Below are 27949 nucleotides of genomic sequence, written 5' to 3' on the forward strand. Positions count from 1 at the left end.
TTGGGTTTTTTGTACTAATTTTGATTGTACAGAAAAGCACTTTCTAAAGAACAGATGTTAAAGGAATGGGACGTGTTGAGGGAATAAGTTTCCTTGCACCAAACCAGTATGTGGAAAACGCAGGAAGGTTCGTTTCAATGGCTGGGGGGGATGAAGCTGCTGAACAGATTTATATGACCACAGGAAACTGATTTGTCATTTTTTTTAAAATGCGTTTTGCATGTCGAATAATCTGACTTTACTACCCAGTCTTTTCCTCTGCAACCAGAAGTGAGCGCTGCACGTGGATAGCCTCTGCTTAAAACGTGGGTGAACTGCCTTGCTCCCTTTCTTTCACAGAGATACAAAATGGGATTTTTTAAAACTTGGCAAGTTAATCGGCTTCCTAAAAGGAGAAGTATCTTGTGCCTCATCTCTTCAGAAAGCTGTGGCTCAAGTTCTGAGCCCCTGGGAGGAAATAACTTGCAGCTGCAGTGAAGGCAGCTTTCTGTAGCGTTACTTTGGTGCTGCTGAAGGAGTGCTGTCAACAATGTACCTTGTCGTTACTGTAATGAGAGTGACTAGCTGAGGGCTCCTTGCCAGTGCATAGCATCCACTGCTTCCTCAGTGGCTGGTGAACATTACCAGTTACTGTTACCTGGCTCCGGTGCTCCTGTGTGGTGTTGCTGGTGACCTGCATCAGTGTAAGCAATGGGAGAGGGGCTGACGTTCTCCGTGCTCTCAGTACAGAGCAGCTAATACAGACTTCAGTTGAGTATGTGTGCTGGAAAAGGCAGATAACTAAAAAATACTGCCTTGTATGTTGGTGTTCATTACAGCACTTTAAGGAAGCTGGGTTTTGGGGGTGTGTGGTTGCAGGATGAACTGTAGCTGTCACCCAAGATGTGGGAAAGGAGGGCTTGCAGTTTCAGGGTATTTTCATACTTGCTCCTGTCCTGCAGTGAGGCTTGTTCCTGCGTCTGTCTGCAAGTCCATGCAGCCTATGCCAGGCACTATTCTGGGGTTTTTTTGAGTTAGCTCATGCAAGAGGGATGTGAGAAATACCCTTTGTTCTCCAAAAATCTCTTGTGGAACAGACTTCCTGTGTTTCTTGTACATGGTTCTGCATGAACTAGTGTTGTAGGATGCTGACCTGTCCTGTTTTCATGCGTCTTGGTTTGGTGCACTGAAATAACTTTAATAAGCTCGTTCCTTTCATGGATAATCTCTTAAGTGAAGTCCACTCTACCTGTTTAAAATAACTTCTTTAAATGTTTGTATTATGAAAGAAACATTTGCTATTTCTTTGCTTCCTACCATTCAGGTCTTTTAAATGTAGTTATCCTCACCATCTTACTGGGTCTGGCAATAGTTTTGAAGTTTGTTCACTGGTCAGTTCTTGAAAATAGGCTCTTCAGTGCATCTTTGGACGATGACCAACGATGACCACCATTGGCAGCGTTGAAATTCCTACCAGGGAAAATAAGAAAATACATTATATGGTTTTTGCATATACCCTTGTAGCTGGGAGTTCTGCTTGGTTTCTGCTGCTCTGACCTCTTTTGATTGCAGTTCCTTCTGTGGGTTTGATGGCTACTACTACTTGTTTGCCTCTCAGAAAAATGGGTTGTACTTTTGTAGAGTTGAATTCAGTAATTCAATCCATCTGATATTTTTTGCTCACTTCATTACTGAATCACTTCTCTTCACTGTGTATCCCTGCAAGGTTAGTGCAGTTAAATATTTCATGTTAGGAACTGACTTGATCAGAAGGATGCTGAAGTGAAGCAGGTTAGCCCAGGGAATATTTCGGGGGGAGAGGAACCTAAGGCCTAAAGGGTAAGAAAAATAGCGTATTTTTGCTGGCATGTGCTGAGGTTACTTGCAGCAAGCAGATATGCAGAGCTGTTTTGTCCTTTCTTAGAGCTTTCTCAGCACTTTCTTGGATGGCCTTTTGGAAGATCTCCAAAGTACTGACAATGGGGGAAAATGCTGGATAATTGGTGATTCTTTTCTTTTTTTTTCACCTCCTGTCTAATCTTGTTCGCCATTTGATATGTGTAGTGAGCTGTTTTGATGAATAGGCAAAAATTCTTGAAAAAAGTCACAGTGAAAGTGCTTTAGTTATGGCCAAGCAGGTGAATTTCTCATGACTGTTTTGCAAGACTTCTTTCACAAGCTTGTTGGTCTCGTAGACTTCATTGGCTTGTCATGAACTATTAATTGCACTAAATAAACATGGAAAACCTTTTACATTTCTTGAGTTGAAGTTGAACTCTGGTTTTGAACTAACAAAGATCTGGGCATGTATTTCAGACTTGCTGCCACTCATCCTGAACCTTTCTTGATTTGTATGCAGTATCTGTACAGGATTTAGATAAGTGTCCAAATAACATTTTTTGAAAGGCACTTTTAATATTACTATTAAAACATAATTTGCAGCAGCATCTGAAGTAGTTTTAACCAGACTTCTAGAGCTTATTTGAGTAATTTGTCTAAGAAAAAATGGGAGAGAGGAGAAGCTAGGCAAATAAAAATACTTCAGTATAAAAAAATCTGGTACTTTAAATGCAAAGCTATGGATAAAAGATATTAGATGCTTATGGAAGAGCTGCTACTATGACAAAAACTTGATCCTCCCCCCATTTCTGTATCTATTCTTTAGGGTACTATTCCTTGGTTTAACTGGTTTCTTCAGAGAGAAATATTTCATTGTGAAGTTTTATTGTATAATGTACTTGCTTCAGAATAACTTAGTTTGTTGTTCTCTCAGCTATAAAGAAATGAAAGATGAATTGCACAAATGGTTTAAGGGAGTACCACATTATTTCAGGGGCTCTTAACAAGCAATGTGGCAGGATGTGGGAAGCCTTGAATATCTTACAACTTGGAATTAATTTTCATATACATTTTAAAACCTCTTGAATGGAGTTGGATGTTAATTTGTAGGCAGGCGTGCCAGCTCCGTGGCTGAGGCAGCGGGATGAGAGCTGGGCAAGATTTCTGGTAGCATGCCCTTTGGCAAGCAAGTCAATCCCTCTATGCATTTATTTCTGTTACTTTGACAGAGGTAATAACTTCTGGCCTTCTTCAGAGTGTGTATAATAATGAGGTTGAAAAATTTTCCTACTGTAGGAAGCTGTAAACTTCATACTGTAAAAATGATCAGTGTGTTTCCACTGATAATTTTCACATAGTTGTTGTAAGAAGGAGCAATGTTTGAAAGTCAAATGTGGTGGGGATGCTGCTCCAAAATAAGTTTTAGCAGTGATATTAAAAAAAAAAAAAGATACTTTCCTTGCATTTGAAAGGGTAACAAAGTGCTATCGCAGAAAATACTGGTGGTTTTCACAGTGTGCATAGAAAATATTGAGCTGTTTTCAAAACCCCTCTCAATCAGAAACGCTTACAACGTATGAGTATGCTTGTACACTCGTGCTTAAGTACGCTTACATGCTCATGCATAAATATGTTAGGCTCAACTCCAGACTGCAAGAATTTAGGGTTGCAAAGGTATATGAAGTTCATCTGCATTAATAGCCTGAAACTGTAGTGCACATCACTGTTAGACCATTTGCTCAGTGAATATTTAGTTGAGCTTTCAAGATAGTAGGGCAGGATGAAGTTAAATATAGTAGGCAGTTATTTTCTAAAGGAGAGACCTTCATAGTGGCCTGCACAGGAGAGAGAAATCTGTATTAGGCAAAAAGACAGTCTGTGTGTGTTCTAGTGAGTTTGAGTATGTCAGAACTAGTATTTGTAAGCTTTAGAGCAAGCCAGACTGGAGCAAAACAAGTATTTGCACAGGGTAGTAGTGTGTCAGGGCTGGTTAACAGAGCACCGTGGGGTTGTTGTCTTTTTGCAGCTTGCTTTTGCTGAATAGTATTGTGCTTTCAGATGCAGCTACGTTTTTGTCTGTTTTCTCCACCCATCTTGTCTTTCATCCTTTATATACATTCAGGCGGTTCTGTGTATTCATGAACTTATAGCCCAGCACAGTGAAACCTCTTCTGAAGCTGCAGCAAACAGTTCCTTGCGAATGCAAAGACAACACACCTCACTAGCTGTCAATACGTGGGGCAGGTGCTTGCAGCTTAACAGGTGCACTCGAAGTTTCTCCCTGTGCCCTGCTTTTCAGGTTTGTTGACTAGGGCAAGAAAACACCACTAGAAAACCCGTCACTTCTAGAGATATGCTGCAGGCATCGCTGGCTGTGGAGTTCTTGTATAATACAAACCCCATTAAAAAGGCTGTAACCTGATAAATAGTAAGAGGTAATTAACTTCAGTCAGAATGACAAAAAAGTACCGAACCAAATAAGAAGCGGTTGCAGGGAAGATTCTGGAGCAGGTTGGTAGTTTGCTTGGACTGGTTTGTCTTTTAGCGCTGTTGTCAGCAGAACAAACCTGGGTTTTGACAAGCTGTCATACTGGAGAGAGTAGTGTGCATCGTCATGTGCAGAAGTGCAGTTGTGAACTCTGGGCTGGTTGTTGCACAAGACCTAAAAGCAATACAAGGGAACAGGCAAAGCATCTTCATTTTCTAAGGGTCTTGCTTTCCAGTTGCATGCTTTGTGTTTAAAGGAAGATTTGCTATCATTATGGCTTTTCATGCTTTGTTAGGTTCCCTCAGAAGTAAAAAAAAAAAAAAAAAAAAAAAAAAAGCACAAACCAAAACAAAACCACAAAACAATTTGGTGTGGCGCGTTTTGAGGCAGAACAGAGCAGGACTACTCAAGGAGGAACTTGTTGATGTTCATTTGCTGTTGGAGACTGGTATGGCTGTAGCAACAGATGTGGTTTCGCTGGTGTGAAAGTTTTTAAGTTTTTTTCCTTTTTCTGAGTTTGGTACCTTATTTGCTGCTGTTTCAAGGAATTAAGAATTTAATGGCAATGTTGAGAAGCTCACAGAATGGTGGTGAGTCAGAACAGACTCTGTAATTGGCCTTGAGGTGAGAGGCAAGATACGTTATTTCACTACAAGATACCTTATTTCAGTACAAGATACTGGCTTTAGCAAAAAATTTGATGCTCAAGCAGCCTCAGTTTTCTCAGCTGTTATGTATATGCTGTGTGTGCCTATAGCTCTTAAGCATACATGCAGTGTATATACTTTACACTGACTGTACTGTGAGCAATTTCCAGAAGAGTAGCATGGTGAGGTTAGCCAGGTATAAGGCCAAAGAATTTTTTGGATGGTGGAAATAAAAATGGCTTATAACACCTTTGAAAAGTATATTACAGGAAAAACTAAATTGTATGAAAATGACAAATTTGATATTTTAAACTGGTCTGTTTGACAAAACAAAAGATGAAATACTGCTTTTTTCTATGTAGTATCTGTTACATTGTCAAACTAGGGAAGATGAACTGTCTAATTATGGTTATTTATAGACTTTCCTGCAAAACCAAACTACACAAAAGCAAGGTAAGATACTCAGCTATTTGCAAGATAATTTTTTTTTTTTTAGAAGGGGGAGGGAATATATTTATAGTATGTTTGAAACATAGTGAAATCTTCAAGTATACATGGTGACTTGATGAGATGCATGTACTGTATCTGTTGTTAAATATTTTTCTTTTTCATCCTAGTTTCTACTGGCTCACTTGCCCAGCAGTATGCCCACCCTAATGCTACCCTGCATCCGCATCCTCCGCATCCTCAGCCTTCTGCCACACCAACTGGCCAGCAGCAAAGCCAACATGCTGGAAGCCACCCTGCTCCTAGCCCCGTGCAGGTAACAGAACTTAAGGGAGTGAATGGCTTTAAATTGTATTTAACATTGCATCTATCTGCTGCTTGACATCACTACATTGATTTCTTTGAGAGGAAAAATGGTAGACTGGAGCAGTTGCCCAGACAAACTGCATGTGACAGATCTCGTGCAGGACTTGTCTAGATTCCCCTCTGTTTTCTGGAAGGAAGGAAGGAAGTAGAGCTATATAACTTAGTTTTTCTCTACTTGCAGTGGCTAGGACTTAGAGGTGGTAAGCTTGTGACATAGTTCGTTAGATAAGCTAGCAGGGAAGCCTTTGGCAGTCCCTTTTCGTTGGTAAGGACCAATATCAGAGTGCAGGCATTCCTTTCTCCATCTCAGGGGATGAGGTACAGCTTGTTTCCGTATTATGATTAAGGAAGGATCGTAATTTTGTCAGAGCTTTCATTAAAGTGGAGTTATAACTGGAAATAGCAGATAAATGCTGAGAAGCATTTGATTGTATTTTGTCAAAGACAAGCAGCTGAAAACAAAACAGGCCTCGTGATAATGCTGCATGCCTTAGTTACCTACTGGTAGTAACTTTGGGCTTCTAAGTGCAACTGTGAAGTGTATCCAGCTCCATGGTGGCAGGCTCTCCTTGTTTTTACCTGGCAGTCTAGGCTCTATTTTCCAGACTCCTGCTCTCATGACTTGCTAGTGCAAGAAGAAAACTAGCCCGGTGGAAATGAAATGAGTTTCCTTGTGACCATAGGTGTGGTGATCCTTAGATTTGCCACTTAAAAGGTTCACTATCGAGAGCAGTTCTGCGAACCTTTCTTATGCTAGTTTACAGAATAAACATTTCTCGCTTCTAGACCATAACCTAAATGATCTTCTGTCTTTTTTTGCAGCATCATCAGCACCAGGCTGCTCAGGCACTCCACCTGGCAAACCCACAACAGCAGTCTGCAATTTACCACGCAGGTCTAGCTCCAACCCCACCTTCCATGACGCCAGGCTCCAATACGCAGTCTCCACAAAATAGTTTTCCTACAGCACAACAAACAGTCTTCACCATTCATCCCTCCCATGTTCAACCTGCATATACCAATCCGCCACACATGGCCCATGTCCCCCAGGTAAACACAGTTTAACAACCTTCAAGACTAAATGTCTTAATGCCACAAAGTTAGGACAGTTGGGCCTGCTGAAGTGATTTCCATTCTGTCACCTCTCAGCACAGACTACCTGTCGTGTTATTTAGGTTTCTGTCTGTACATTGCCTTTATTTAGAATTTTACAAGATACTTGGACCTCAGCTTCCAACACCCAGTGCATCTGCAACTGTAGTTTAATGAAGACATCTTAAGCTGGTACTGCTACTGAAAGAAATTGAGCTCTCTTCCCAGTTCCCGGCTCCCATCCTTGTCCTGTCTCACCATTCTGCTCACAGAACTGTTTGGCCATGCAGCAAACCAGACTGGGGACATGATTCAGCTGAAGTGTGCCTCCCCTCCCCCCTTTTTTAGGCTATTTCTCAGTCAAATCAGTTCACTGCTCGGGTTCACTGCATGATCACAGGAAGAGCTGGCATACAGAAAGGTTGGAGGCGAGAGCTGAGTGGAGGAAGGCTGAATTGTTGCTTTTGGTGGCAGTTTTAGGCTCTGCATTGTAGTTAAATCTATACAGGTACATCCAGTAAAGTATATTATGCAGGATTACTAGGGAGTAGCAAGGCACTGTGATGGGAGACAGATGAGGTTCAGTTTAGATAACTGCAAGACAATCCTTGCTGAAAGAGAAACCCCTGTGTGCGTGTGTGTGTATGTGTCTGTGTGTGGTTCTAAATGAACTGCTTATGCAGAAGATCCCCAGTGATTGTTGGGCAACTTAACAACAGTCCTTGCTTCAGGATCAGAAACCCACTTCTCTTAACTGCTCTCTTGTGGTCAACTCAGTGAAAAAAGGATTTTGGGAAGGGAAGCACATGACAGATTAATCAAGAGCTCTGTGTAAAGCAGTGTTGCAAAGATTTTCTGATGTTTACTAAATCTCATGGATTTAGTGTACTTCGTCAAGGAACGGAGAGTTAATCAGTAATTTGCCTGCACAATTTCTTCTTCAGACCAAGGATTTGGTATCTGGCTTATGTCTTCTCGTAAAGGTTAACAATAGTTTGGGATGTCATGACTAGCTGCAGTTAGGGAGGTTAGCCTAATAGGTGTCCAGTCCCTTGCAGAATTCTGATAAAATCTTTGCTTCAGTCCCTGGGACAGTCAGTTAAGCCAATGAATTAATAGTTATTTAGGAATTGTTTTATTGTTGTTGAGTTTTTAGCTTTTTAATTCCATTAGGTTTTTCATTTCTCTGCTTTTATATTGTGGGAGGATAAGGAGAGGATGTCCAAACTTGACTGCTGATGTGGCATCTTGCCATATCCTCCCAGGCTCTGGTTTCTGCCAGAAACAAGATACTGGCTGTGCCCCGGTGTGATGGTGCTGGTGTGAATGCCTGGGCTGTAGAGCTTCTTGGGGGAGCTCACACGCAACCCTTCAGAAGGGTCTTGCTGCGAGCTCCTGGCTTAGTGGTATGTTCAGTGCCGTGCCTTGAAACATGAAACATATTTGTTGCAAGGTCAGCTTAAAGGTAAAACTATCTGAACTGTGCTGTACCCAGCACGGCCAGGCCTGGCCTGTGCTGCAGGATGCGACCGTTGCCTTCCTTTTCTGTGTGCCGAGCACTTAATAAGCGAACCTCGCTAAAGCAAATCAGATGCAACTTTTAGTCAGGACTGACTGCACAGTCGGGATTTTTTAGCAACTGCACGCAAAGCCTGCCTTCCCTTTCGTTATTTGACTTACGCAGTCTCTTCTGTAATTTTTTTAGGATGGAGCCTGCAATCTATAGTCCGTGATATTTATACCAAACTAACTGACTTTTCAAAAATGAAGTAGTTCCCTCAAAAATCTCTAATGAAGGAATAACTACAGTTCTGTAAGAAATTTTAAATGCATGTAATTATTCCACTGTGGGGAAACTAATCACTGGATTTAATAGTTTCTTAGCAGCCTCATTTCCAACTTCTGAACACAATTCTGAAATACCATGTATTAGGGATTTCAGTTAGGCTAACACAGGGGATCAATTGAATTTCCCTTTAGGTTATCAGATGAACCTCGAGCTGTTAGATATCTCACTTGAGAAACAGTACTTTAAAATTCATTACAGAGTACTGTCAGCTGCCAAATTTGCAAAGCGTTCAAGCCAGCGCAGAAGTTTTTTTATCCAATGTGTGTATTGAATACAGCTGCTATATGAATAGCTGCTTTATAGTGATGGCTGCTATAATAGCATGTTTGTCAAAGTAAAAATGGTGCTGATCCTGAAAGGTATTTCTGTTTCACAGCCTTATCTTCTAAGCCTTTTTTTAGAGCAAGAGTGAGATTTAAATTGCAGTTCCTGCCTTTAAAGGCTTCTCGAGTGCTACTAATACAGTGCAAGTCTGATAAGGAGTTTGAGGAATGTCTGTGATGAGTCAGGTAACCCTTTCGTCTTTAAGAAATAAAATTGTAGCCACTACCTGCTATCTGTCTTTACTGGCCTGTGAAACTTGTGAGGCTGAAATGACGGCAGCGTAGTGCTCTGTTAATGGGATATGGGAGAAGGACAAAGCAAACCTTAGATACACATGCTTCCCCCCTCCACGAGAAACATTCTGAGAGCTCTAAGAGTTCCGTAACATTTTGTGCTTTTAAGAAACTAGTGTTTACTAGCTTTTTAAACCAAAAAATTGATGACCTCTAGTCATGAACTGCTCTGAGCTAAAGAAGCCAACTGACAAGTTACTGAACTTGTTTGCCAGAAGGTGATCAGCCATTGTAAAGCTTAATCCCATTTTTCCGCTGAGACTTAACTATGATTGCTCGGATTACACAAGGACCTTAACTGTGATGAGCTTAACTGGAAACAGAACAAAGCTGACCTAACAGTATAAAGGGATGAAATCACTCATCTTAGAATGACTGCTTCGATGAACGATAACGTGGGCACAGGTCACTGGAGAGAGTGGTTTCTGGGGCAGGGGAGTCAGGAAGGAATGGGGAGTTGTGTAATGAGCAGCTGAGGAGGGGATGTCAGGCTGCCAGTGCGCGTGAGGGTCCTGTCTGCACCCACTGCATTCTCTGCATAGGAAGTGCTTTGATCTAGATTACTAACAGTAATGTTCTGAAGATTTGTTGCTGAGTTTTTTTGGGTTTGGTTTTTTTTTTCTTTTTGTGGTTTGGTCTTTTTGATTTTTTTTTTTTTTTTTTTTTTTAAATATCCCACTGTTTAATGCTGGCCATTTCTCCCAGCGCTCACTGTCCATATGGCTAAAATTGAGAATGTGACTCAGAGCCAGCAATAAGGATTTGAGCCCCTCTTTTTCTTTTTTTTTCTTTTTTTTTTTTTAATTATTTTTGTGTTAAGATTTCTGACTTAATCCCTATAGCTAATCTAGTTAAAACGGAGTAAATCTCTGGATTTACTGGTACAGCTGGAGAAAACTTTTGACAGTCATGTGGCCAGGAGTGATGCCTCCTTGTGACCATTATACTAAAGAGCTCTTTGTTTCAGGCTCATGTACAGTCAGGAATGGTTCCTTCTCACCCAACTGCCCATGCTCCAATGATGCTAATGACGACACAGCCACCTGGTGGTCCCCAAGCCGCCATCGCTCAAAGTGCACTACAGCCCATTCCAGTCTCGACAACAACACATTTCCCCTATATGACGCACCCTTCAGGTGAGGAGTGTGTGCCCGGGAGACCTGCACCTTAACTGAGCCAGGTCGTAGTAGTGAGAACTGTTATGAACCAGATTTGGGGAAAAGACTTAAAAAAAAAAAATAATTAATAATTGAAGAAAATGCTGAAGGCAGAATGTTTCTGCATTTCGCATTTATACTTTGCCAGCCCAAATGCGAGGCTAGATAAGTGTATGAGATTTAGCTAATTTAGTAAAGATTTTGCTTCTCTCTAGCTGAAGTAGAGAAATGGATAACTATGCGGACACTGGCACTGTGGGGCTGTGTTCTTTCAGGTTTTGCTGTGGTTTTGCCGTGGGGGATGGACTGTTCTGTGTAGCCTGTTTATAATGTTCTGAGGTTTTATTAAATTTAAAGTGATCGGTCTTGAGGATAGGAGTGAAAATGTTGCTTGGGGGTAGGGCTGTTAAACTTCTAATGACTGAAGTAAAGTGACAACTGAAATCTAATCTTTTAATTCAGAGTAACGTTCTGCAGCTTTACTTTTTGGGAAAAGTAGGTGCTGTATGATTTCTTTCCACTTTAAATTTAACCTTACCTAGGTTTCTTTATAATTCATTTCCAAACAGCCTCTAAACTTCTGTAGTGAACTAGTTACCTGATCTTGTTTCTTGGGGAATGTGTGAGCAGAACAAGGCTGCTTTCTGAGGGTTTAAGTAGGGAAAAAAGCATCCAAAGGACATCTTGATATGCAGGATTTTGTTTTGTTCTCTTAAAAAAAAAAAAAAAAAAAGAAAAAAAAAGAAAAAAGAGAGAGAAAAAGGAAAGGAAAAAAAAAATTCAGCTCAGTAGTTGTCCTGTGACCACTTTACTAGCAAACTGTTGTGTGGCTTGCCAATTTACTATTTACATTTGAACTTTTTTTTTACAGTACAAGCCCACCACCAACAGCAGTTGTAAGGCTCATCTGGAATAACTGAAAGGCTGGATACCTTTTGTAGGCCAAATACCCTCCTTCTACTGCTTCTGCCAACTGGAAGCACAGAAAACTAGAATTTCATTTTATTTTGTTTAAAAAAAAAAAATTGATTTCTTGTAACATCCACTAGGAATGCTAACAGTTCATCTTGCAGTGGGAGAGATTCGGACTGAGTAGAGGCATTTAGGAACTTGTGGGCTATTCCATAATTCCATGCACTGTATCTGAGTCCTGCAAGTGCCCCAACTCTGCTTGCTGAAAACTGGAAGTTATTTATTTTTTAATGACCCTTCAAAGTTATGAACTCATCAGCTAGCAAAAGAAGTAACAAGAGTGATTCTTGCTGCTATTATCACTAAAAATCAAGACTTGGAGATCCCTTTTACTTCTAACTAAACTTGAAACAGGTTCAGTAAAAAAAAAAAATTCTAATCGTCAAACTGATGAATTATTATTTATAAATCACGTTTGATGAGATAATCACTATCGTGAGACAGTGATGTAACTTTTAAGTTAAGAAAACTTTTACTTTGTAGATAATATAAAATAAAAACTTAAAAAAAAATTAAAAAATAAAAAAAGTTTTAAAAACTGACCTACTTAGTGTTTGTGTCTTGTTTTTACCAGTATCTTACTTTAATGTCTTCTCCACCTTTCAATTGTAATTGGAGCGACTGTTCTATTTAGCATCAGGTAAGCTTTGCCGTGTGTTTCTGCTGTGTGCTGCTGCCGTGTCGTGTGTGTGCCCCCCACCAGGAAGCCACATCCCTCCGATTTGACTTGCAGGGCCATTGCAAAAATCAGTGAAAGCTTTTGAGATCAGAAGGGCAGGGTAGTGATAGGACAAGGGGTAATAATTTTAAGCTGAAAGAGGATAGTCAGGTTAGGTATTATCTTTACTGTGAGGGTGGTGGGACACTGGCACAGGCTGCCCAGCGCAGCTGTGGGTGCCCCATCCCTGGCAGTGTTCAAGGCCAGGCTGGATGGGGCTGGGAGCAGCCTGGGCTGGTGGAAGGTGTCCCTGCCTGTGGCAGGGGGGTGGAACTAGGTGGTCTTTAAGGTCCCTTCCAACCCAAACCGTTCTAGGATTCTGTGAAGTTTGGTGCAGGTATTTAACGTTCCTTGTCTTCAGATCGACTCCCTAATGCCTTAGCTTCACACCATTCTGGCTGATGTCACAGAAGATGTCACAACTGGGCATCGAGGCTTTTAAGATGATAAAACTGTTTAAAGTCAGTGGTGCTGCTGGAGAAAGGAAGAAACCAGAGTAAGCATTTCTTAGCAAAATGGTAAAAAGATGGGGGGGGAAAGCACAGGAAAAAGCAGTTGGCTACCACCTCCTCCAGTAAGGCACAGACTCAGTTATCACTGAACAGTTCTGTATGGTGCAGGCATCTTTGATGGCTAACCAAAAGGTGATGCTGGTTAAAACTGGATTATAATACAGCTGCACTTCAGAAGCGGGACAAGTAAACTGTACAAGCTTTCCTGGACAGTGGTTAACGTGTTTTGTGTCTTGGTGAAAAACGTGCAGGGGAATACAAATAACTGTTGCAGCTTCTGTCTTAATCCTTCCAGGCCAGCAGTGCAGTAAAATGTACAGAAATCTTGTTGAGGTGGGCAGCAGGGGGCATGAGGTGTCACAGTGATGGTGACTTGGGGCAGAACTCCCTGAATGAACCTTCTGAGAAGGAACAGCTTGCTCGCCCAGGCTGTTGGCTTGCTTTTCATTTCTGAGGGAGGGTTCCTGTCTTAGCAACCACTATCTGCTAAAATAGCATCCAGGCACGTAGAGGGAATCAGACTGAAGACTAAAAGTGAGAAAAAAAGTTCTAAAAACAGTTTATTAAGAGCAGAATTTTTTTTTTATATTATGGTAAAATTGCATTATTCAAGAATAAGTTACTTGTACAGTACATACAGAAACAATATATAGAAAAACCTACTATACAAGAACAACTCTTCTGTGCAGGTGAAAAGTAGAACTTTCAAATCAATATGCTTCTCATCCAACAAAACGTTGGCTTTAATCATCCTGCTAAAGGCTGAGTTAGAGAACGCACAGTCTCCTCCCGGCCTCTGGAGTTGCTGGCGAAGGTTGGGTCTGTTCGGATCGAACCAGCTTAAATTAAAATTTGGAATACTGTACTCAAACCTGTTAGTTGAGATTTCAAGGCTTTATATGCTTGTTAAGAATAAAACTGCGCAGGCTGGATGACAGCAGCGTTCTGTGGTCCAGAGCTGTAAGAAATGAGAAGCTTTGGCCTCACCCTACACCTGGACCTATTCCACAAAGTTTTGCCCCAGAATAGTTTTAATGCAAAAAAAGACGGGTGAGGCAGCAGTGGTGTCAGTGTTTGGTAACCTGCTGCCATTCCTCAGGGCTGGGGTGCAGGAGGGAGGGAGGGATGAAGAGGTTAAATAATGCTGTATGTCCTGATCTTCAGAACCACTAACCCCTCCGGACAGGACAGGCAGAGGCCACCCAGGGGGAGGGTCTGCCAGCAAACAGCAAGTGGTTTCCCAGGTGTGAGATGGAGATGGGGGGGAAGTTCTGGCTGGACCCAGCTGGCAGGTTCTGCGCTAAGCCAGGTCCCTGCTGTCCCAGAGAGTGACGGCATCTTGCCAAAACCAACTGTCCCCATGTGCTGGCTGGAATGGGGCAGCCCTGTCCTGGGGAGGCTGCAGCAGTCATGGGGTACCGGCCAGTGCTGCCACTGGTGTCCTGGCTTTGTTATGTTGGATCTGAACTGGTGTGGCACATGCCCAGCTCCGGGGCCAAGGCACAAGCCGGTGGTCACATCTGACTTTATTTCAGCTCTAGGAAATGCTCCTTCTCATCCGTGGGAGCCCAGGAGGTGGCCGTACCTGCAGCTGTGCGGGGGGTCTGCCCTTGGCTTCCCCTCCTCCCAAAACTCTGCTGATCCTTCATAAATGCCAATAAAGGCCCACATGGGCTGGGGAACTAAACCTGCAAAGTCCTAGGCTCTTTTTCCAAGTTACTAGAAGAACATAAAAATTCCGTCAAGTTTCTTATATTCCATAGGAATGGAATGGCTTAATGCTCTCTGCCCACTGCTGTACCTTACGGGCTGGATTCACGTCGCCAAGTGCGCTGGCAGGAGCAGAGGTAGGGCTGCAGGTCAGGCTCTGACCTGGGTTGCAAGCCAGATGCTTTCTAGGAGAAACTCGGTCCTCCAGGAGCTGGGGAAATAGCCTACCCCCCACCCCGCCTCGGGTCCCGGTGCAGCTGGGGTCAGGACCACAGCAGGTCCGAGCGGAGGATAAGGTGGGGAGGTGGTGGAGCTGGGTGGCTGGCCAGCCCATGGCCACCTTGGTGAGGTGTGAGATGGAAATAACTATTAAATAACTATGTAAATAATCAGACTTTCCCACCACTCACTGGTGGGGAGAATGGGCGTTCGCATCCACCAGTGTTTGTCTGTGCAGGGGAAGAGGCTGACGGGGTGATAATGAACTCAGATATTTTGCTAATCAAGCACAGCAATTTCCATTTCAACTACAGAGAAACCCCTTGCAATTAAACTGCAGGTTAAAAATACCACATGTGTGTGCATGTTTAGTTGTTGGCGCTCGAACAATAAGCCCCAGCGCGCCAAAACAACCCATCCCAGCAGCACCAGCATCGGATTGATCTGCCAAGGGCTGCACCGGCTGTGAATACCAATGCCTTTTCCCAGCCCATTCTTCCTTGCAGATGCTCTGAGCATAGGGTGATTTGGGTGAGACCACCTCATCTTTTGGGGAATGCCTCCTTTTAATGTGGCTGCCTGCAGCTCAGCAGGACTAAAAATCAGCTCTTTGAACCTTAGCAAGATTTAGCACATGCAAGCATTTTCCCAGGTGTGCGTGCTCCAGGAACCGTGCACCGAGCAAGGAGAGGAGCTGACAGCTTGTGCTCTGCTTCCTCCCCTTCCCTTCTCCATCCCCACAAACGCAAGACCACGGGGAGTTATTTATTAGCAATGGAGGGAGCTGACTCGCCTGGCACAAAGCAGCCCCGGTATACACTCCTGCTGTTCGCTGCAGCCTTTGTGCTGCTCTGGGGAGGAAAACGGGATGCGGATACGGCTGAGAAGCTCCAGCTGAGGACAGGGCTGGCTTTGTTTCTCCAGCAGCCTCTCTGGGTTTGGCAGTGCTGGAGGTGCAACCGGCCAGTGCAATTTGCTCTTAATGCTCCGGTTTCAAGAGTGAGTGTGCAACGAACAGCATGTGCCGAGTGCCGGGAAATGCTGGTGTCCCCCCGAAACAGAGAATTCCTCCCCGTGCACCCATCCTCAAGTTGCTTTAAACAGAGAAGGCACAGGGGGGAAAGGCTTTGCCTGCTCTAAATGCACAAAGACAGCCCAGGAGAGGAATGAGGCAAGGGATAGGAGGCACAAAATGCAAATCCAAAATGGTTTCTCAAGCTGATGGTATCCTGTTTCTCCCAGCCCTTGTACTTTGACTACTACTTATAAAACCAGACTTGCTCTCACGGCTGCTCCCTGGGCTGTGTTTGGCCCTGGCTGTTTTAGCCCTGCCTGGTCCTGGCTCCTGCCTGCGCTCCATCGGCCCTTTCTGGGCCAGCCCAGCACAGCACCATGATCTTCAGTGCTTGACCTTGAGCAGAACTGGGCTCCTTGGGCTTCCACTACTGACTGGGCTCACCAGGCTTAACAGCAAAGCCCTGCCTAGGGGCTGGATTTTTGCAAAACTCCCTAGCTTGGCCCCAAGGAGGCTTTGTGTTTGCGTGCTTTTAAATTCATTCCTAAACGTTAACGCTCCTGAGGGTTCCCACCTCTATTGCCATTTCAAGGGAAATAAAAAGAAAAGGCTTTCCTCTAAAGCAATTTCAAGGCGAGTTTTGCATCCGAAATCCCAGGGAGTGTCGCACCGGCTGCGCTGAGAAATCTGGAAGTTGAACTCTGCGAACATCCCCTCCTGTGTGTCGCAAGGGCTCCAGCCCCTTCCTTATTCTTAAAATAACGGCAGCTTCTAAGAAGTGGTTCCTCTCCCAGCGTGGCCGCGCTGGCTGCCCCAGGTAAAGTGGCACCAGGGCTGGAAGCAGCCGTGGAAGTTGGGGCGCAGCCAAGCTCCTGGCTCCGGTGCTGCTCTCCCTTTGCCAGGGACGGGGGGATGTTGAGCCCTGGGGATTTGGTGGCTGCACGGTTGTTCCTGCAGGAGTTGGAGCAGTGCTCGGCACGCAGCTCGCTGTGCAAGCTCCTAGGGCGAGATGCGCGCAGCGAACAGGCTGAAGCGCCCGCTGTGTGTGTAATTCCAGCCGCCGAGTTGTGACCCTCCGGCCTCCCCCATGTCGGGGGGCGCAGCCCCTCTGTTGCATAGCTTAAAATACCCCCACGCTCCTCATTACACAGTGTTTTGGGCAGGGGGGGAGGCAAGCAAGAGTGGGGTGGGCAGCCACCTGCACTGGCAAGGTGAAAAAAAAATCTTTTGGGGAAAAAACAAAATTACTTTAGATTGTGCATAAAATGCTTCCATCACTGGGATAAGATGCCTCCATCACCGGGATAAAACGCCTTTATCACCAGGATAAAACGCCTCCATCACCAGGAGGAGCGGTTTGCTGTCAGTCTCCGTGTTAGTTCTCAGCTAGTGACATTATTAATGATGGAGCAGTTAGTGTTCACATCTTAATTAGCAAGGCTAATGGTGTAAGGATTCCTCCAGCTGGTGCAGGCAGTGACTGCAACTGTGCTAGGTAAAAAAAGAAGAACAAGAAAAGCCAGTTTTTGCCTTATTTAACAACAAAGCCCAAACTCTGATCACAATCGTCATCTTCACCCGACGTGGGAGCTCAGCTCCGGCAAGTCGGGCTTTGCTGGTGCGTTCGGCAGCGGCAGCACGTGCTGGGACAGGAGGACGGGGCTCATCTTCGCCTGCGTGTGGCCCAGAGCAGCAACTGGTTGATGAAATTATAATCCACTTTTTTTTAAATTATTTTTTTCTTTTTTTTCTTAATTTTTATTTTTTTCCTTTTTTTTCTTCTTTTCCTTTCTCCAATTATGTGAGTGTAACGCAAGACTCTGGTTCCTTGGCTGGGCACTGTCGTGTCAGGGACAGGTGTGAGACCGAGCCCAACAGCGTGACGCTTGGCACGCAGGGATGCAGGCACGAGCGGTGTGTAAACAGTAATGAGAAAGCTTTGATAATAACAAAAAATAAAAATAAAAGGCCCTTTAACAGGCCGAAGAGAGGGAGCACACCCGTACTGGAGTGAAAAATTACCCCCTTCCTTGCAAAAATACAATAATCATCCCTAACCAGAAGGAAGAAACTAGGTACATTCTTTCTCTCGATGGGATACCCGGAAGGTCTCTGGGATTTCTCCACCCGAAAGTGCATCCCGGTGCCAGCGCAGCACCCGTCAGAGCGGCGTGTACTGGTTGTCGATGGCACGGACGTGGCCCCGGCCTGGCGCCTCTACCTCGTAGTCCGAATCGCGGTGCCGGGTGCCAGGCACCGTGGCTGCCCTGCTTGGGCGCAGGCTCTGCGCCAGCTCGGCCGGTGGCGGCACCAGGTGGAAGATCTGCTCCGGTGGGGGACCCGGGGGGGTGTCATCGGGGCTGCGGGGGCAGGTGGAGCCGGTGGGGGCGAGGCTGAATTCAGGGCTCCAGCCGGGAATGGGCATGGGGAGAGGGACCGTGCTGCTGGAGCCAGGAGCTGCAGGCGGAGGGGAGAGATGGCCGGTCGGTGGGATGCTCCTGCCTCGTTGCCCCCGCTCTGGGTACCGGGGTGCATCCCACACACTCCCAGCCGCAGCGAGGAGAGGCTGGCGGTTTGGGGCAGCTTCTCCTTTCTCGAAAGAGGAAGCCAGGAGCTTGGGAGTCACCTTTTGTGCCACTGCCCGGATCCTTCCACTTCCCCACCCCACGCTGTGGCCAAAGGGCACAGCTCTCCCAGCCCCGGGGCATCCGCATCCACCCCGGGGACCCTCCCGCTGGGAATGGACCCCCCACCCCTGCACCCGTAGAAACATCCCTCCATGCCCACCTACCTTGCAGCTGGGGCAGGACGACGACGTAGCTGGACAGACGGACGTCACAGGCTGTCCCGCACTCCAGCGGGATGGGGTAGCGATGGAAGTGGTGCAGCATCTCCACAATAGAGGAGAAGCGGAGGTGCTGGACGCGGCACTGGCCCCGCTCCGTCAGTGCCAGCCGCAGGTGCTGCAGGGAGGAGTACAGACCTGTTACTCTTCCACCGGCTCCTTTGCTGGAGGAGATGATGGGGAGCACAGGTATATTTGGGGTGGGGAGGGGACAAATGGCCTTAGCACAATGTGCTACATCCCCAGCCTGCGGTGCCCTGCTTGCTGCAGGGGGTTTTGCCCCCCAGGAGCGGGGATGGGGCTGCCAGCCCATTGCCAGCATCAGGGCAGGGACCAGGCAAGGAGAGAGCATCTCCCCAGGGTGGGATGCAATGGGACAGGGACCATGCCATGGCGGGGGGTCTGCCCAAGGGGCTCCTGCAAGATTCCCACCCCAGACCCTCTCCCACCCGTACCTTTGCTCTGCCCTGGAAGTTGAAGGTGAGCACGTACTCGCCGCGACGCGTCTCGCTCTGCCGCACCAGGAAGACACCGTGGCCCTCCAGCCCCCCCAGCTGCACCAGCTGAGCCGCCTTCACGCGGGAGATGGGCCCATGGAACCAGGGGCAGGAGGAGAGGAACTGCTCCATCTTCGGCCCTGCCGCCTCCCCCGGGTCCCCCAGCGTCGCCCCTGCTAGGGCACAGGGATGAGTGCCCCAGGGAAGTGGGGACCCCTGCCTATTCCCCCCATCCCCCTGCCCTCTGGCTCTGCCCCCTGCCACGCCATTTGGGGATGCCTGATCAGCCCAGCCAGCCACGGCAGGATGCAGCGACCCCCCGGCAAGTGATGCCCTGTCCCCAAGGTCCCCCAAGTGTCCCCACTGCTCACCTTGGCTGAGAGTGTCAGTGCTGGTGGTGGGGCTGGCAGCCGTGGGGTCGGGGTGCCGGCACACCAGGAGTTCAGGGTCACCCGTGTCAGACCTGCCGGGGACGGGAGAATCCAGGCTGAGCACTGGCGGTGCGGAGCCAGCACATTTCTGGGGGACACAGAGCTGCTGTCCCTATCCCCAGGCTTGGGGACATCCACCGGGCTCTTACCCCCTGCGCGCACATTCCCGGATGGCGGCCGTCCAGGAGCTGAGCTGCTGCTCGTCCCCTGCCTCAAACAGGACATCAGTGGTGTTGGTGACCTGGGGGACATCAGAAAGGGACACAGGGGCTTCAGACAGAGAGATGTGCATCCCCCTCCCCACCCCCCCGCGCTTGGGCACCAAACCTGACCCCAGCCAGGGCACAGCATCCCCCACCCTGCATGCCACATCCCCCCTTGTGCACCCCCTCCCCGGCTGGGAAGAGGAACCGAAATTTGGCACGGGAGCGCTCAGCAGCCACGTGCACCCCGGAGGATGGGAAAGGCCGTGGGGCTGGCTCTGGACCCCCCCTCAGCCAGACCCTACCTTGAGGACGAAGGTGTGGATGTTATCGGGCATCTCGAGGCGCGTGCACCTCCGCACCTCCTGGACGGCAGAGCAGGCAGCATGCAGCTTCGGCTTGGAGCCCTGCGGAGGGGAGCGCAGCAGCTGAGCTGAGTCCCAACACCCCTGCACCCCAAAACACTGCCCCACCGCCCGCTGCTCCACTGGGAAGGGGTCAAGCCTGCCGGGAGCCACCTGAGCCACATCAGCCAGCAAGGAAATACCCGGCTCTGCAGGGAAACACCCCACTGGCAAGGAAATACCCCATGTGGCAAGGAAATACCCTGCATGGCAAGGAAATACCCTGCATGACACAGGGCACCCCAGGGCGGGCCAAGTAGCACCCAGAGCGGGGACCCACTTTGGTGGCCCCAAGGACCCAGCAGCAGAAGGATGGCTGGAGGAGAGGAGGGAAAAGGGGGCTCCTAGAATGGCCCTGCGTTCTGGGGAGACTGTGTGCACTGATGGGGAAATCGGGGTGCAGGCAGGGAGCACCCTGCTTGTGGGTGCGGGGGTCAGCGGCGCGCGCGGTGGTGGCGTGCCAAGAGCTCTCCGCAGCCACCCAGCCAGTTTGGCGCTGACACAGGCACATGACAAAACGCTGAGCAAACACTTCCATAAAGGCTAATAATACCCCTCCCAGCAGCTTTCAGTTCCTCTGCTCCCCAACGCGCCCTGTGTGCCGGCAAGCGAGCCGCTGACTGCGGTGAGGCTGCGGCACGTGGCACCCACCCAGCCACCGCCAGGACCGGGCTTTATCCGGGGTGCCAGGGACCCTCCTGGGTGCGAAATGCCCCTGGGGGACCCTGTGCTGGTGCTGGGTGATGGAGCCAACCCCTCCACGCTGACCCCTGTGGCCAGAGCCAAACGCACAGCTCTGCAAGCGAGCCACCCTGTTGAGTCCGGCAAAGCCCCGCCAGTACCAGTATGTGCTGGGCATGCTCATCCCCTGCACCAGGCTTCCTGCCAGCCTGGCACAACAAAAATTTGGCTGGCTGTGATTCACTCGTCACCTTCAGCATCCCACGGGCTGGGCTGCTGCACCCTGTGCCGGCTCCAGCAGTCCTCTCCCATCCACGGCCGCCGCTGTCCCCGCAAGGACGCTGGGCTGCAGGCACTCCACCACATGATGGCATTTGCCAACCAAAGGGCTTGAATTTTGCTCCGAGCTTGTGACGCTCATGGCAAAGCCACCCCCCCTTTGTCCCCAACCACCTGTGGGACCCCCAGGGGGTCCTCACCAGGGACTGTCCCTACCCGGGACTTGGCACTCTCTGTGGTCATCCAACCAAACCGTGTTTAGTTTGTATTTTTTTTTCCATCCCCCCCTCTTTCCTCCCTCCCTCGACACTCTCAACTGAGGACTCAGTGTACTTTGGGGCCGGAAATACAGCGTGAGAGGGACCAGCCCTTATCAGCACCAAGCTGCACCGAAAAGAAAGTTCTTAGAAGTTTCTTGCTGAACAGCATCGTGTAACGGGTTTGGTGCTACCGCGGTGGCTCGCAGCACCCCCAGTGCCGTCAGCAACAGTGATTGCAGCTGCTGCAATCACTGTCACCAACGGCGCCGCCAGCCACCACGGTGGCACCGGTGCTTTTTATCCCGAAGGAGTTTTATTTTTTTGCCATCCTTGGAAAATAACCACATCCTGCGCAAAAGTCCTGCAGGGAGAAAGCAAAGGGGTTGCCCGTCCTGGCTGCTTTCCCACACGTGGGTTGTGACATCCGGCACGTCCCCAAGCTTGCCGGTGCAGCCGGTTTTATCGGCATACATCCCAACCACAGCCTTGGGGTCAGCCTCCCGCTTTCCTAGGAAGTGGGAAATTCCAGGAAAAGGGAGTTCGGCGAAGCCCCCTGCGCCCCTCCTGGGGAAAAGTGCAGACGGGGAGTGTAAAGGGAGAAGGAAATGATGCAGCAGAGCGATACAGCACCCAAAAAAACCAGTCTGGCTTCGGAGAAGTGCCTACCGCAGGCACGGTGCCCCCACCCCCCGAACTGCCGCACCTGACCGCAAGATGCCCTGCTCGATGGTGGCTGGTACCAAGAAAGGGATTTCTCGGTAACCAAAACTGCACACTCAATACACCGCGTGCTCGCCCAGCACCCACGGGCTCCTCCTTAGCAAGAAAGGTGCCACAACAGCATCGTGGGGCTGGATACCCCCAGCTGCAGGCTTGGCTTGGGGTGCTAAGGATGCTCAGGGTGGGATGCTCACGGTGTTCGGGATGGGGTGGAATGGGATACTCCAGGTGCTTGGGATGCTGCCCCAGCCCAGCTCCCAGCCTGCAGACTTCACCCCACCGCTCCCCCAAAGGATCCTGTGGACAGGGAAGAAACCCCAGCATGTGGTTGAGCACCCCCAAAACCTCCCAGGGACAGGATGCCCTATAAAGCTGCACTCCCAAGCCCTCAGAACACAGCTGCCACCGTGCCATCACTGTGGCATCCCCCGTCTTGCCACCTGCCATGAAAATCAGCCATCCTGGGATGTGACACAGCTGGTGTGTGGCTCACAGGGCTGATGGCAGCAGGATGTGGCCCAGCTCCCCCGAACTGCCTCCCCCTGCAGTGGCTGACAGTGGCCAGGCACTGCTGGGGACACCAGAACATCGATGGGGGTGACGGTCCCATCGGCTGGGGACAGAGGATCCACACCAGCTCTCAGCACCTACTTAGATTCAGTGCTTGGAAGCAGTACCCTCCCACCCGCAGTCTGCTGAACCCCAGTATCTGTATTTTTGTTCTTTGCAGGGGATTTTTGTAGAGTTTAAAAATATGAAGCTTCAGCCAGACCAGAGCTGTACGCAGTGGCCAGGGACATGGGGCCAACTGGGAGACAGAGGAAAACACCCCCAGGATTAAACTCCCTCCTGCTCCCTGCCCTGAGCATCCTGCCAGAGCCCACGGCTTGACCCAGGGAGGACATCCCACTGCACCTCCAACCCCAGGGAGTCCCCATGGGGTGTCACAGGGAGCACCGGCGCCGTGTGGGGAGAACCAGCCCAGCACGGGGAGTGCCGGCACAGCACCTGAGGCCACCGCGCACCTGGGAGGGCAGGGCAGCCGGGAGAAAGTGGGGTTTGCCAGAATCTGCCAAATATAGGAAGGAGACCGACACCAGCTTGGCGCTGTGGTTGTGCCAGAAGCGCTAGCTGAAGGTCAGGCCAAGGTCACAGCTGCACTCGGGTGTCGCAGGCGTGGAGAGGAGCTGCTGCGTTTCCTCCTTGCACACCCCCCCCCGTAACAGCTCTCACCACAGCTCCTTTACCTGCCACTGTCTTTACTACCTGTGTTTACATGAGGCCAGTGCGTGATGCCCATGCCCATGAGCATCGCTGCCCCTTCCACGGCGATGCTCCCTCCAGCACCCTGCATGGACACCTTGTCACTTGCCTTCCATGCTTCCATGTGGGAGCAGCAGTGGGGAAACCACTGTTTGGGAGGGCTGGCTGAGCATACTGGGTCTCCCTGGCTCTCTCCAACAAGGCTATTTTGGATTTTTGTTCTTTTTTTGGAAGCAAAATTCCTTCCAGCCCACGCACGCATGCCAGGAAAGCTCCCACTGTGCCGCTTTGAGCTGCTGCTGTAAGGAGCACAACCCGCATGGATGCGCAGGGGACACTGCAAATTCTGGGAGAACTTTTTCACTCTGAAGAGGAAGGCAGCCAGCTTTCCAAGAACGAGAGTGAAATTGCACCGCCACATCGCCCACGCTCGGGAGCAGCGGCACCTCTAGGTTTGACTGGCACCAGTGGTGCCCACGCACTGGCAGGGTGCTGGCATCCACCACCCACTCAGACACCCCCAAGTTCAGCCGATTTCTGCTGGGTCCCCAAAGCGCTGCCACCACCCGCAACACTGGTTTGCACTGGAGGGAGCCGGAGCCAACCCACTCTTCCCAGTGGATTCAGCCAGTGCCCAGTCCCCTGCTGGAAAAGGCAGTGGTGGCACAGGGATGACAGTGGTGGCACAGCAATGACAGCGGCGGCAGGCGGATGATGGCAGTGGCATAGTAATGATGGCAGCAGCATGGTGATAGTGGTGGCACAGCAACAATAGCAGTGACAGAGGAATGACGGTGGTGGCACAGCAATGACAGGAGCAGCAGGGTGATGATGTCGGTGGCACGGCAGTGATGGCAGTGGCATGGCAATGACATCTGTGGCACAGTGAGGAGGGCAGTGCCACAGAGACGATAGGCAGTGGCATGGTGCTGATGGCAGTGGCACAGCAATGATGGCAGTGGCATGGTGCTGCTGGCGGTGGCACAACAATGATGGCAGTGGCATGGCCATGGCAGTAAATCCTTCGAGAGCAGCGGGTGCTGCTGCCGGCCCCTCCATGCGCTGGGGATTTCCCTGTGCCAGCAATTTCGCTTCCACTCTGAGTCACGCTGCAAGCCACTGTGCAAAGTCCCCAGTGGGTACGGGCGAGATTTGTCGCTTCTTGTAAATGATGGAGCCCACTGTGTACCCCTGCTGCAAGGCACAACCTCAGCCAGAGCTGCAGCGTACCCCAGCATGGCTCAGCCCCACCGGGCTGCTGGTGGATGGGCAGATGACAGCCACCAAGGTCTGCAGCGGTGCGGGTGCTGGGTTATGCCAGTGTAAAACCACATCCTGCACCCACAGCCCCCGGGGAGTTTTGTGAAGTTTCCCAGGAGCATGGAGGCATACAGCCCTGTCCCAGGGGATGCCAGGCAAACTGGAGGGGAAACACAATGCCCTGGTGCAGGGCAGCAGGGGTCCAGTGGGGCTGGGGTGGGCACCAAGGGTTGTGCTGGAGGGTGCAAAGTGTCTGCTGCACTAGCAGTCGTCCTCAGGAGTTTGCACCATGGTTAATCCCAGCGTTCGTCCTTGGGGACTTTGCATGATGGATAATCCCAGTGTTTGTCCTTGGGAGTTTTCACCATGGTTAAACTAAATGATTGTTCTTGAGGATTTTGCACCATAGATAATCCCAGCATGTGTCCTCAGGGAGTTGCATCATGGCTAATCCCGGTGTCCATCCTCAGGGAGTTGCACCACGGCTAATCCCAGCGTTCATCCTCAGGGATTTGTACCACGGCTAATCCCGCTGTTCAGCCTTGCAGGTTTGCAGCACAGTAATCCCAATGTCTGTCCACCAGCGGCTCATCCCACTGCTGGTAGCATGGCTAATCCCAATGCTCCTCCTTGGGCGTTTGCCCCACAGCTGACCCCCAGCACAGGTCCACCCCAGGCAGCCCCGTGCCAGGGATGGGGATGGGGTCTGGGACCCTGCTGATTTGGGCCATTTCCCTGCACACCGCCAGCCTCTCATGTGCCTCCTGCATCCCGTGCCCACTGCAGGGCCCCCCTGTCTGGGCTTGCCCTGTCAAAGCTCTCTGGGGAGGGCTCCAGGATGGCACACTCCCGCTTCTCTGCCTGCATGTAGAGGCTGTTCACTCTGAAACCTACCGACAACCGCAGTAAGCACTACCATGGGGTTCTCTGTTCTGGCCTTGAGGAACTGGAGGTAGGAGGTTTCCTGCCTCTGTTAAGCGGAGAAACATGAGAGGTGATCCCCGCTGTGGGCTGCTGGGTGAGCTTGAGCTCCCTGTGGACCCCGGCCATTACCTCTCTCGACACCCCTCTCTGCCCACCCCAAACCCCAGCCAGCACCCTCAAACCACCAACACCAGAGGCACAAAAGAGTTTCCAAGATACTCCATCTCTAAGCATCTCCAAAGCTCATGGCAGGGGACAGAGCCATCCCTGAGGGGACCGGGCTCAGCGGTGACAAGAGGCACCGTTGTGCCGGCCTGAAGCGCTGGCTTGGGGGCGGCCGGGGCACAAAGCACCTTCTGTTCCCATCGCCAGTGAACGGGAACACAAGAAAACACAGCCCAGATCCCCCATCGCTCCACTGAGTCCCTATTTCTTCTTAAATTAAACCTGGGGCGCTGCAAAACGCAACCCCAAAAGCCACTGGGTAAATCCATACCCTTTGGGGAGGGATCTGGGGGGGGGGGGGGGGGGGTCTGACTAGAAACCCCCACCCCATTCTCAGGGCTGATTGCCCCTCTTTATGCATTGATAAACCTCCACCAAGCAAGGCAGCAGCCACCAGCTCTGCATAAATGCCTTTCCTCCCCAAATCCCTGCAAACCACCCCAAAACAGAGAGGCCAGCGGCTCACATTCACAGCAGGGTTTAGGAAGATGGGAGTTTATAAACAGGATCTGTAAACAGGCGGCATTTGCCAGCCCCCTTTATATATTTTTTTATTTATTTTAAGCCAAACTCGCTTCCAGCATGGGCTGCTTTAATAATTTCCTGGAATAAATAACGAGCGCGGAAAGTAAACAAGGTGTCTGCTGCAAGCAGGAGCTGGCTGCAGCCAGGGAGTGTCACCCCACAAACTGGCCCCCAAGGGCTGGGGGGTGCACAGTCCCCAGCACCGACCCCACACAGTCCCCACAGGGTCCCTGCAGTCCCCAGGGTGTGCTCTGGTTTTGCATCACCCAAGGTTTTTGCATCACCCAGGACGATGCAAGAGCTCCAAGAGCCCAAGTGGGAGCGTTTGATCCCCCCGGGTGGGTATTTTGATCCTAAAGCAGGACCTGACCCTTGCCCAGTGCTGTGCCCTGCACAGCTGAAGGAAGCAGACCTTGCCCAAAATGCTTCATTTTTAACATCATCTTGAGGTGATGCTGGACATTACAATGCCCATCACTGGCATCAGTCAGAGCCGGGACCAGCTGCTTGGCAGGGACGAGTGGGATCAGCCCCAGCTCAGCCCCCTCCGCTGGGATGAATCCTTCCAGACGCCGTGCTGCCTGCACAGGCTCTCATAAATATTTACCTTTGAAAGAAGCAGCACTCAGCCTCGAAACAACCACATCCTGGGACGTAAAAAAAGAAAAAAAAAAAGAAAAAAAAAAAAAAAAAAAGAAAACCATCCAAAAAATACCACTGGGCATCTCACACTGGCTGCCAGGGCTGAGCAGGACCCAGCACCCACCAGCACCCCACAGCCCCTTGCACCTCCAGCTGTGGGACTCTTGGAAGGAAGCAGCACCGTCCTTGAGCGCTTTTCCAGTCCTTTTTCCTGTGATTCTCTTAATATTGCTATTTTTTGCTCACTTCTCAGCTTGTACGTGGTACTTTCCTACCCAAGCAGCTCTGCAGCATCCCTGCAAGGGAGACGGCCCCAGCCGTGAGCATCACTGCCACGAGCTGGGGGGTCACAGCAACGGGACAACCTGCACCCCAGAAACCACGGGGTGGATTTTAAAGGATGGGGTTAATAAGAAAGGCAACCCTCCGAGCCCCTCTCCTGCAAACCCCAACAACCCCAGTGCCTGGGGAAGTGGCAGGCTGGGGCTCTGTCCTGCACCCTTCTCCTTGCAACCCAATCAAGCCCTGGCTAGTTTCATCCCAGCAACACAGTTTCCAAAATAAGAAACTCTGCTCTTCAGCAATTAACGCCGGGGCTGTGGTTACACTGCTAAAAGTGTTTTTTCCGTGCATGACCAAGGATGGAAAAAGTTGTGGTTAATAAATGACAAATAACCTTTTGTCTCATCACCCTCCCCCTGTGTGCCCTCACTCTGCGATACCAAAAAAGAGGAGGGAAAAAAAAAAAAAGAAAAAAAAACAACCAGAAAAAGTCACCACTAAAATCTCAAAAAGCCGAAAGGACGCCCAGCCCCATGCGCCTTCGAAGAACAGCAAGTGGTGCAGTGCCGAAAGCAGAGCAGTGAGGGGATGCGCTACCTGCCCTGCTTGGTGGTGAAAATCCGCAGGCAGGTTTCAGTGCCACTTTGGGCACGGTTCTGCCTCTCCTGAGGGAATCACAAACCTCTTACCCCACAGCAGGTTTCCCAGGACCTGCCCTGGGGATGCCGGGAGTGGGATGCCAGAAGAGGGATGTGGTCCCTAAGGATGCAGGGAGAAGGATGCCAGGAGAAGGATGCGGTCCCTGGGGATGCAGGGAGAGGGATGCGGTCCCTGGGGATGCAGTCCCAGCCTCATGTCCAGCCACCAAGGGACAATGCAAC

The 27949-nt window shown here is 49.6% G+C and overlaps 2 protein-coding genes across 29 annotated transcripts in view; one reads left to right on the forward strand and one right to left on the reverse strand.

The window, feature by feature from the left end:
* ATXN2 (ataxin 2) overlaps nt 1-11995 on the forward strand; it is a 52513-nt gene extending 40518 nt beyond the window's left edge. For 12 of the 21 annotated variants that reach the window (XM_040608666.1, XM_040608733.1, XM_040608672.1 and 9 more), the window contains 3 exons: nt 5571-5716; nt 6589-6816; nt 10292-11995. In XM_040608666.1, coding sequence (XP_040464600.1) covers nt 5571-5716; nt 6589-6816; nt 10292-10495 — 578 coding nt within the window. In that variant the 3' untranslated portion in view covers nt 10496-11995. Of the gene's footprint in view, nt 1-5570; nt 5717-6588; nt 10127-10291 lie in introns of those variants that run through there. The other 9 variants (XM_040608680.1, XM_040608744.1, XM_040608699.1 and 6 more) reach the window with 3 other exon arrangements.
* The window catches only part of SH2B3 (SH2B adaptor protein 3), a 46082-nt gene that overhangs the window by 3408 nt on the left and 14725 nt on the right, over nt 1-27949 (reverse strand). For 4 of the 8 annotated variants that reach the window (XM_040608890.1, XM_040608883.1, XM_040608896.1 and 1 more), the window contains exons 3-8: nt 19909-20010; nt 19550-19641; nt 19341-19432; nt 18928-19145; nt 18419-18590; nt 17147-18084 (exon numbers count right to left, since the gene is read on the reverse strand). In XM_040608890.1, coding sequence (XP_040464824.1) covers nt 17789-18084; nt 18419-18590; nt 18928-19145; nt 19341-19432; nt 19550-19641; nt 19909-20010 — 972 coding nt within the window. In that variant the 3' untranslated portion in view covers nt 17147-17788. Of the gene's footprint in view, nt 1; nt 1450-17146; nt 18085-18418; nt 18591-18927; nt 19146-19340; nt 19433-19549; nt 19642-19908; nt 20011-27949 lie in introns of those variants that run through there. The other 4 variants (XM_040608903.1, XM_040608863.1, XR_005829940.1 and 1 more) reach the window with 3 other exon arrangements.

Source organism: Falco naumanni, chromosome 1 (assembly GCF_017639655.2).
Source record: "Falco naumanni isolate bFalNau1 chromosome 1, bFalNau1.pat, whole genome shotgun sequence".
Lineage (NCBI taxonomy): Eukaryota > Metazoa > Chordata > Aves > Falconiformes > Falconidae > Falco > Falco naumanni.